Source organism: Pavona decussata, unplaced genomic scaffold (assembly GCF_977016875.1).
Source record: "Pavona decussata unplaced genomic scaffold, jaPavDecu1.1 SCAFFOLD_166, whole genome shotgun sequence".
NCBI lineage: Eukaryota > Metazoa > Cnidaria > Anthozoa > Scleractinia > Agariciidae > Pavona > Pavona decussata.
In genome coordinates, this window is record NW_028145577.1 from 943835 (window position 1) to 955000 (window position 11166).

Genomic DNA, 11166 nt, shown 5'->3' on the forward strand with positions numbered 1-11166 from the left:
TTCATTTTCTTTCTTAACTTGTACGCCACTCCCACCAATTTGGTTCCTGGATAGTTCGCCATTTTTATAAAAGTTGAGAGAGTTGAAATAATCGCAAAGTAGCACAAACGAAATAAAGATGTATTTTCGGGTGACGTTTTCGTTGCCGTTGCCGTTGTCGTTGCTTAAGCTCCCTCATAGGTTAAAACACGCGCGTAAGAGTGACGTAGGCCATTCAACCCCATTCTTGTCAAAACTGGGGAGCCGTGAAATACACACAGAATAACAAAACAACACCAACACTAACTAGCATTTATTTGACAAAAAACCATAGTTAAACCAAAATGTTTACAAACTGCTAAACTTTCATTCATTGTAGAAGCGTAAATTAAGGGGAATTAAAAACTAATCCTCCAAAAGAGCAAGTACGTTTTTTTTACCTTTACACGGTAGAAATCTACTGAATTACGGAACACGTTTCAAGTTAGTCTTGTCTTTTGCCGTTATACGCTTTTCTGTTTTTCAAGTCCTCAACCAGAAATATTCTTCTAAACTTTTTTTCGTCTCGAAAATTCAACTTCAATTCAAAAACGTTCAGTCAAGCCTTTCACGGCTGTTCTTATGATTTTCACAACCTTTTCTTCCCCGGCCAGGTCTGCGTCTTCCGTAAACTTATAGAAAAAGTTAATCATGCAATTACAAAGCTATTGGATTAACAAAAATCTACAGTTGCTTTTTCCTAATCGTACTGCTACAAAAATTGGTCACATGCCATAGCGACAACGTTAGCGGAACCGTTATTGTAAAAATTGCTTTGGGATCCTTCATGTTTATTTCTCAAACTCATTAAAAATTCGGAAGAGAAAACAAAGGAAAACACTATCATGAAGGAGGTTTGAAAGTGTGATTTTAATTCTTATGAAATTTGGTGAACTTTTGTTTTGAATTTCTCCAAGAATTGTTCATGGTTTCAGAAGATTTATCAAACACGAGACAGACTGTTTCATCCGGTTTTTAAACACCTCGAAGCCGGTTAAAAAACTCGGCTGTGCCTCGGTTTTTTTAACCCACAATCTCGGTGTTTGGAAAACGGATAAAACACTGTTCCTCGCATTTGATCCCAGTTCATCAGTTTTACTCTACTGACTCTTCCCAGGCCTTCTCGATTTCATCCCAGTCTGCCTCAGACAAATCTGTTGAGTAAATTCGGGAAGGAAGAATTGATAATTGAAAAGTAACCACTTACATTAGCTGTTTTTTTTGATGATGATGATGATGATGATGGTGATGATGACGATGATGATCATAATGATAACGATGATAAGTGAATTCAGGAAGGAAGAATTGATAATTGAAAGGCAACTACTACATTAGCTGTCTGCTTTAATAATGATGACGATGATGATAGAGACCATGATGATGACGGTAATTGTGATAATGATGACGATAAACCTCAGCAATGCAACTGGAACGTCATAGCCTGTTGTAGTCTCTCAGGTAGCGGGGCCAGCGAAAGACTAAAACCAGGACCTTCATCTGGCCCTTGCTATCGTGTCCTACAACATACTAGCAACTTGAAAAAAATGCTCACCAGCAATAATCTTTAAGACAATTGCATATCCTTGCACTTTTTCGTCGTCGTAAGTGTCGAAATCAACTAAAGCTTCACCAGGAGGGGCAGAAATATAAATACTTTGAAGGAAATCACGGTCTGCACCAGTAAGATAACCGGCATGGAAGGTCTTTTTACCTGTGTTCAACGCTTCTGTAAACTGCGAAAAAAAAAAATTGGGAAAATATGACGGTGAGGTCCGATACAAGCAAACAATACTTGTTCATACAATCCGACGAATTCGAATGTGTAGTAGTTGCAGCTAGTAACACGCTTGATTGAATCAGCGGAAACGATTGAACTTGGATTCTGTTTGAGGTATAGTCTAATCGTTTTCGGATTTCCCTTGGTAATCTTGCGGAAGTCTTCAGCAATCGTCGGAAAATTTAAGAAAATTACATAAATCGTGCGAATGGCGTTCGAACCATGCATGTCAACAATTTTTTTTTTGAAAACAGTGGAAAGTCCTCCTCAAATCGTAGAAAATCTTTCGCCAACTTGTTCATTTTTCCCGTTTAACTATGCGCGACATCACTGAGATTTGAATGGAGCATGCACGGATAAAAATAGCTGTGCTGTGCTTCCCCGCGGTTTACCATTAACACCCCAAACATGATTTGTGTGTGTATAAACTCGATTGAAAAAAGTTTTGTCCCCTGGCCTGGGAAGCGTAAATCGATCGTATACGATGCCACCTGGTGGAATAGTGGGATGATCTAATCAGTGTCATTATTCAACGTATTGAAACACTGGCGCACTGAATATTCCTTGTCCATGGTCAACAGATATCCTGCGATATTCGTCATAATTTCATGTGTTTGGGAGAAAAATGGCAAATAAAGATCGTGTACAGCTTTCGTGGAATAAAACTAGGCTTTGCTATCAATGTTTTGCCGAATAATCAAACAGTTATCTTGCTCAATCTTGCGGAATATCCCCTGATGTTGGCCAACTCGACCTATGGCCTCGTTGGCTAAGTACTGAGGCAGGTGATATTTCGCACGATTTTGCAGGATAATTGTTAATTTGTTGCTCTTTGTCCGCGAGAAATATGAAAATTTAAAGCCCTAAAAACCGCACGCGCTTTTATTTTGAGAAAAAAAAATGCGAAAAAAGTTTGTTGGTCAAATGCTTCCCAGAAAGTTGTTAGGCCTTACCTTCCATGATTTATACGTCAAAGCTCAAGCTAACAAATTCGCTTAAAGTTGTGTAGTCATACGTCGGCTATTTTACGGTACACTACTCCAAGCGTGCGTTAAAGTCCTTTATTATAAGACAGGAGTGTTTTACTGGAAAATATACCACTCGTAACACTCATACGAAACTGCATCCGGGACCTAAGTGGCATATTTTCCATATCCTCACCAGTGAGGATATTGATGACGTCATTTCCCGCTTCTCATGGTTGTTACGCCAACCGTCGGTGGTAAATGGTGAGCGATCGATTTGTCTTATAGTCTATATAATAAAAAGAAAATTACACGGTGGCTTGAAGATATGAATTTTATTTTCGCTTGTTAAAAACAATATTTTACAACTCAAAAATAAAATTCGTATCTTTGCGCCGCCGTTTAATATCCTCTATATATGACCATGAGAAAATTGTATGTTTTCTCTTACCCATGAAAGATACTTGTTGACGCGTGCTTTACGCTCTTCTCTGTCCTTAGTGGGCATCAAGACTATTTTCTTGATAACCTCAAGCTTCACCGCGTCCTCGTTCGTGTAATATTCTGTTGTGAAGCAAGCATAAATGTGTCATGGACATCAACACGAAATTTTCACCTCGCTTTTTAAACGGACCCAAGAGAAAAACATTTTTTGCCAGAAGGAAATACAGTATTTTCTGGCAATATATACTATATGTACACTAAACAATTATTCCACGAGCGCGTGTTGGATATGAGATGATATAATCACTCATAACCAACAAGCGCAAGTGGAATAATTGTTTTATTTAAACAATCAAAGTATATTCTTTGATCTTGCCAATTCCGCTTTCCAAGAACAGCAAGAAGACAACAAAAATTTATTTAATGGTCTCTACGCCAGTCAAAATCCCTAGAATTGCATTATAAAAATGACCCAGTTTTTTATAATGTTGTTAAAAACTGGGTCATTTGTATATTGCAATTCCATGGATTTGATTGGCTTAGCGGTCATGTTATATCACCCATTATACTATGCCCGAGAAATAGGGACCAAATCAGACCAGATCTAGCAATATTTCTTGACTGCTTTTAATAATATAATTGTTCCACTCGTGTTCGTTGGATATATGAGATGATTAAAGCCAACTCGGCGCTACGCGCCTACCTATCATCTCCTAACCAACGCCTTCACATGGAATAATTAACTATATGTTGTGTTGGTAGAGTACTGCAACGGCATCGCAGAGGTCATGAGTTCGAATCCAGTTCCTCTCTGATTTTTTTCAAGCTTTCTTTTCGAAACTGCTTAAGGACAGTACCTACTAGTACCGAAGCATTTTCGCGCGGTTTGTGACTATGCGGGAAAAGCAGATCTTGGCAAGGGTTATTGTAATCCAAAAAGAAAATTGGGGATAAACGCACCTATTTTACAGATTATTAAGCAGCAATTATAGCAATTAGTAAAATACAAAGCAATGTATCGCGTTTTTTGCCAAATTGAAGCTTTGTTATCTCTGAAAAATGCATGGTTACCCCAAATTTTCTTTTTGGATACCAAGAGCACTTGCTACGTTCTGGTTTCTCGGCATAGCTTTAAACCGCGCAAAAATATCCCTGTATTAGTAGGCACCACCCAAAGGAAACCCGAGTATCTTGAAATGCACAGAACGTATGGCAGTCACAAAAGTAGGCACCGTCTTTAAGTTACATTAATAACTGCAAGGGTCTTTGTCCTATTTCATTCAGTCTCTCTTTCCATTTTCTGTCACTCGCAGTTCAAATATATGTTTCATATATTCATATTCATATACTATATACGTTACCGAAGCTCTGTTCTTTGAGGATCTAAGAAATGTCGGGTACCTTCATGCCCGGTAAAGTCTACAATTGTAGTGTTTAAAAGTCCATTCCACTATTACTTTTCTATATATTGATGCTTTCGTTCGAACGGACTTTGTCCTCTTGCAACTACATCATTGGATAATACACACTTTCGGAGTTTTGATCGGCTTAACGCCCATTGGATATCAGCCATTATACCATGCCCGAGAAAATATCTACCATCAAATCGTCTTCTTGTTGCGCTGGCGAAATCCAATCACCAAGATCTAGCAATATTTCTCGGCTGCTTTTTATAAAATTAAAAATAATCAAAAAAATTGTTTGGTACCGAATGATTCTAGCCAACATGCGCTACGCGCCACGTTGGCTACTATCTTCTCATATCCAACGGGCACTCGTGGAATAATTGTTAAATATCATACCTGCCACAACACTATTCTCGTCTTCCGCGCCCATCGCAGTGTTTGCATATTCCTCGTTTTCTTTTCCTTCTTCTTCGTCTCCTACGTCTCTATGAGTGACATTTTTACCAACTATCACTCCATCAGGTAGGTATAGTCGATTGGTTTCCTTATCGTAATCCACTCGAACACACTTGAATAACAACGACCCTCGCGTATTCCTCGATGCTATTCTCGGTGGAATATGCCATCTCTTGTAGTGTCCTCTCAACTGAGCATAAGGAAGCCTTGAAACGTCGACTCCAATATTACCCTTAAAATTTACAGAAAGGAACGTCTTTCTTTTTCCCACCTCTATCTCTTAATCTTTGATGGGGAAAGCTAAAGTTGTAAACTATAATTTTGATGACGAAGAATATTTAGAAGAGACGTTGTCATTCCTCGCGAAGCGAGGTTAATAAATTTGTCGGGCCGAGTCGGCCCGAGCGGAGCTAAGCCGCGCGAATTCGAGCGAAAAATATATTTATATATATGTTTCGTTGAAGTTGTCCGCACTGTTGCCTAGCAACAGTGAAAAACAAAGTATGAATGACGTCGGACTGTCTGGCGTCGTCTGGAGCAAAATTTGCATACAATGCGAAAGTTTGCGTGCGGGATCAAATTTCAACTGCAATGTTCATCAATATTCACTGGATACAGAACTATCTCTCCAGAATCTTTTCCCCTTTTTCCAGAAATCTTTCTTTTGAAAGATTGCATTGAAGAAATTACACGTTTTGTGGCCGCGGTAAAATAATTTTCCGTGGGAAATAAATTCCTCGAACACGACAGCGCTGCACGCCTGTTGTACATTTCGTCGCCTCAGAAATAGATTTTCAACCGCAAACTAACCTGTGGAACTACGAAAAGACCAAGCTCGTCAAAATAGTTGCTATGTTCAGAAACCTTCTATCTACTCTTTGATGCCGTACAATACGAGTAAAGAGGGCTTTCCACCCAGCCCCAGCTTCGCAAGGTTTTGCGAGTCACGTATTTCTAGTTGAAATTAATATTTAATAAAAGACACGTATCATAATACCTTAAACGTTAACGTTTGACGCAAGAGGATAGTAGCCATTAAAGTGCCTATGAAGTGAAATTAACAAGTTTAGCTAATTTGAATTTAAAGACCTTTCAAAACAAATAGGAATGGCGCTGTCTTTTGTGTAAAACCTTGTCTAGTTCTCAAGATATTAAAAATCAAATCAAATCAACAATGTTAAACGAGCGTGATACTAAACAGTCTGTTATGACTGACAAACCGGTGGCCCTCAGATTCCGGATCGAATGGAATTTGGAAATGCTGGTTTTTGAGGAGAGGGGAAAACCGGGGTACTCAGAGAAAAGCCTCTCGGAGCAAGGACGAGAACCAACAACATAACTCAACCCATGTATGACGCGGAGCCCGGGAATCGACCCCGAGCCACATTGGTGGGAGGCGAGTGCTCTCACCACTACGCCATCCCTGGTCCCCCGGAAGTGGTATTCAAGTTAAACGCTGAATGGTTACATTATGGGGCAAATCTCAAAATCAATAATATCTTTGGAAATATTGCAGTAATGTGGCTCAAACTTGCAAACCAGTAATTTGACTTAAGAAAGACTTACACAAATGCATACTGTGATGTTTCCATGGCAACGGTTTAGTCTCCAGATATGGGAATGACATTCCACTTTTTGGGCTTGGCAAACATCACCCATTCTTGTATCGTTAATGAGGAGTGTAAACACAATGTAGTCATTGTGTACGTCTCAAACAGGATCATCTCTTTTGTATTATAGAGTCACAAATGGTAATGCTTGGTTCAAAGCAACAAGGTACTGGAGCCGAGACTGCTGCCATGGCAACATTCCATCATAGACCCCGCTATGTCTTTCTTAAAGCGCAATGCTGTTGCCAAGTTTCAATTACCTAAGCCCATTCATTCCAAAGATATTCATGATTTTGTGATTTGTGTCCATGCTGTAACTACTTATGACGTCATCATTTTGTAATTTGCAAAATAGAAACATTTGAATATCTCTGCAACAAGAGAAGTTATCGAAAAACTAAAAACAAGGTCCTCCCTCATCTTCGAAGGCCTTTCAAATATGCTAAATTTGTTTTGTTTACTTCATGGGCATTTAAGTGTGCATTTAAAAAAATACACATTCTGTATCAACTGACCTCTTCCTCATGCAATGTGTTGCCTTTATGCTCAAATCGCTCGCTGTAAACCACCGAAGTTATCAGACGCAGTTTTGTTTCCTTGAAAGCTGATATCTTGTTCATATCCAGCTCTGCATTAGCTAATATTTCACGCAAGTCCGGGTCACAGATATACTCCTGATCGAGTTTGCCAAGAACCAGGAATCCTAGTTCATCATTGATCCGGATGTGCCCATGAATACAATTCCCTGCCTCACCTTCAAATTCACACCCACTAAAATAGACATGATACAAAAAGCAAAAACTAGTTAGTTAGTAGTTGCATTTTTTTTTTTATAAACGATACAGTTGAAGAACATTTAGTTTACTCATCAGTAATAAGGTTGTCCTTACATATCCCCTAACCTGATGGAACAAATTTCTCCCTTTGATTAAATCCCAGCAAATTAATCTTGTCTTTTCTTCAGCGTCATACAAAATTATGCTGTTGCATTATTCTTCTCATTTTGTGTACTTAATTCTAGATCCTGATCCAAATTAACACAGCAAGAAAATCCTGATATCCTTAAAATGTTGATGCGTCCAAATTCCCGAAGTCTTCCTAATTGATGATGTATCCTCTGTTTTTTTTTCTTAGAAATGGCCTATTATTAGGACCAACATTTGTTTATTGTTAAGACACATTACTTAGAATACATCTTAACATTACCTAGACCGGGCTTTTTTCGGGTGGATTCCGTACCCCCAAGCCCCACCCCGTACCCCTCCTCCCGCCCAATCTAACTCCATGACTTTTAAAGCTATGATACTTGAACTGGAAATACTCTGTTCACAGATGTTTCTCTTGAAGTCGACAAGGAAAAGTGATGACGTAATATTACGTATTAATTAAGTCATCATTAAAAGATGGCGCTCATATTAGATCCGCCATCTTGGATTTCCAGATTTCTCCAAAACTTCAGGAAAACGTCAAATTTAAACGAAAGTAATCAAAACCAGTATAAGAACACTAATGCGACCTTTAAAAAAATACAAGGGTTACTATAAGATAGGTAATTTTTGTTCATGTAAAATGAGATTTTTCATTTTCTAAAAAAAAAAAAAAAAAAAACCCGCCGGGCAAAAATTAGTTCCCTCGGCAACATCAAAGTCAATATGCATTAACTTACCACATTAAATTGTTCCCTGATAAATTTCTCAAAAAGTGGTCAAGTTTCACGGTGTTTGTGTAAATATTAAAAATGTCATTCAATTTCATAGCCGCCGCGGGAAGAATCCCCCCTCCCCCCTCCCCCTTCTTGGATAGAAATGGATTAAGACTTGAAAAAATTGGCCAATTTGTTCAAGTTCTTCCTGTGTAATTTGGAGAAATTGCAGAAAACGCATTTATGTACAACAGTATTCTCATTGGACAATTTTATGTTACAGGAAACGTTCCACGTTAAAAAATTGAGTAAACTTTGATCAAAATTCATTAAAATCTCTGTGACAGTGCCGATTTAAGACCATCCAGCTAGGGATCTTAAGGATGAAGCAATTTTTGAGTACCCCAGTAAGTAAATCCGTGTATAATGCACAAGGTGTTTATTGAAATAAATATGACATTGACAACTTCACTACACCAATACTGAGGACCCTAAACATTGCTTACCTTGCAACACCCTCCTCCTCTTCATCCATGTTCACATCCAACACTATGTCAGGATCTTCCCTTTTTATGCACTTGTTTAACATTTCCAGAAATTTTGATGTGCTGTCTGTGGTCATATACTTGTCTAGCCTTTCAAGGGTTGTATACTTGTATTTTTTAAATGGTCGCTCCCAAATTTTCCTTCCCTGCTGTACCAACAGGACAAGTGGTCTTATCTCTTGGGTTTTACCATGGGTAACAGGGAAATAGTGGCTGCCATGACCAAAATTCACCTCACCAAACATTCGAAGCAGCTTTTCCATTATCTATTGAGGTAAATTGGACGGAATTAAATGATTTTATTCTTTGAAAGTTAAAGTTAGTTTCTGTACAATTTTTCTTGTAATCTATAAATCTGTTTCTAGATCGAGACTGGTACGCATTAGTCCAGACAACATTACCATGTAGTTTTTAACTATTATATCACGACCTCACGTTGGATACGAGATGGTAGTTGCTATAATCATTTCGCATTCAAGAAACGCGAGTGGAATAATTGTTTTTATTAAAAACGATCACGAAATATTACTAGATCTTGCTAATTTCGCTTTTCAAGAACAACCAGAAGACATTTAAAAAGACGCTACTTCTCGGGCATGATATAATGGCTCATATACCATGGTCGCTGAGCCAATCAAAACTCTGGAATTGCATTATCAAATGATCTATTGTACTTCACTCGCACTTGTTTGCTATGACCATCTCATATTCAACAAGCGGGAGAGGAGTAATTGTTTTATTAAAAACAATCAATGAATAGTATTGCCTTAGATCTTGCTGATTTCGCTTTTCAGGAACAACCAGGAGACAATTTAATGGTCGCTATTTTTGTGTCATGGTATAATGGCTCAATATACCATGGCCGCTAAGTCAATCAAATCCCTGGAATTGTATTATACAATGATTCAGTTTTTATAAATACGGCCTGATAGATCAGAGAATGCAATCCGGAAATACACACACAAGCAACTACAATAAGGTGTTAGGCATTCGTCACTCGCCTTAAAAAGTCCTGGAAAGTAAAACAACCGGAAAATATCGCTTTCAGAGGACTCTTGTCCGGCCGATTTCCGTTTAAGCGAATCTTCACGTGGTTCAAACCGGAAAAACTCTGAACCCATTTAGGCATGTTTACTGAGTTGAGAATAGGTGAATCTTTGCTGACGTCAATGTTTATATTTTGCTCGCTGGCATATAGAAACAATATGCTACCAACAAATAATTACACTATAAACAAATAAACAAATGAGTACTCCATAACCTGAAAGAAAATGTGACGCTTAGTGAACAGCGTCCGGGGGATATCTGTATGATTTGTTGAATATTCTTGGAGAAATTTGCTTCGAAAACTGTGAAGTTTACGAAGCAATGAACCGCTGGAGTCGGCAGCCAGTCATACATTCTTTGCAAATGTTGATACTTTTAAAGTTCATTTCTCGAGAACAGTTTTACATATCACGCTCAAATTTTCAGTGCGTACTCAGTTTGCCAAGCTACTTAAATTTATAGAGTGCGTTTAATATTACACGTATGTAGCTCTGTCCTTCATACTTATTGGTATGCGCATGCTTAGGAAGCTAAACACGAAATAAAGATCTCCTATACCATGCTACTATTTAATAAAACCGGAACTGTAAGTCTTTCGAGTTGGAATACATGTGGAGGTAATTATAAAGTTAAAATGACCTGACGAAAATGACTCGATCGTGATACAATTGTCTCGTCGAAAGTGTGATATTTCGGTTCTTTCATTTTCGTGGATCTTCAAGTGTCAGAAGGTCGCTTCGTTGAATATACTGAAACAATTCTTCTCTTCATTCTCGCTGAAACATGGCCTTATGAAAAATTGGCTCTTTGCTCCGCAGCTTAATTAATTTCCTGACACTATTCGCCCCGACTTCATAAAATAATAGGTGCGGTTACACTAGACCTCTTCCCCAAAGCTCCCCGTGGGAAAATAGCTTGGGTTGGGTTCAGTCTGGGTTTTGATCGATTTCGAACTTGCGGTAACACGCTGATAAATTGCCCAAAGGGAACGGTAAACCTTTACTCTAGGTGATGAGAAACATTGTTAAACGTAAACTTGAATGACACGAATCATGACATGTTTTCGCTAATTCTGCCGCTTTTATTACAACCTCTACCTCAAGTAATTTAGCGTGACTTAACTTATTTCAAGAAGAGAGCGTCGACGCCGACAACGACAACAAATAAACTTACACTTTTTCCAGAGCTTGCAGTTTTTCGTTTTAATTTAAGAACACGCCGACTCGTTGCTTACCATCATGGCACGAACTTGGGTA

At 38.4% G+C, this 11166-nt stretch overlaps 1 protein-coding gene and 1 long non-coding RNA gene across 2 annotated transcripts in view; both read right to left on the bottom strand.

Moving 5' to 3' along the window:
- The window catches only part of LOC146464288 (uncharacterized), a 221212-nt gene that overhangs the window by 155685 nt on the left and 54361 nt on the right, over positions 1-11166 (bottom strand). The window lies entirely within an intron of this gene.
- The window catches only part of LOC146464301 (uncharacterized), a 12262-nt gene continuing 1373 nt past the window's right edge, over positions 278-11166 (bottom strand). The window contains exons 2-7 of the mRNA XM_085129978.1: positions 8825-9129; positions 7192-7447; positions 5007-5298; positions 3212-3324; positions 1571-1751; positions 278-1172 (exon numbers count right to left, since the gene is read on the bottom strand). Coding sequence (XP_084986104.1) covers positions 1114-1172; positions 1571-1751; positions 3212-3324; positions 5007-5298; positions 7192-7447; positions 8825-9126 — 1203 coding nt within the window. The 5' untranslated portion in view covers positions 9127-9129 and the 3' untranslated portion in view covers positions 278-1113. The remainder of the gene's footprint in view (positions 1173-1570; positions 1752-3211; positions 3325-5006; positions 5299-7191; positions 7448-8824; positions 9130-11166) is intronic.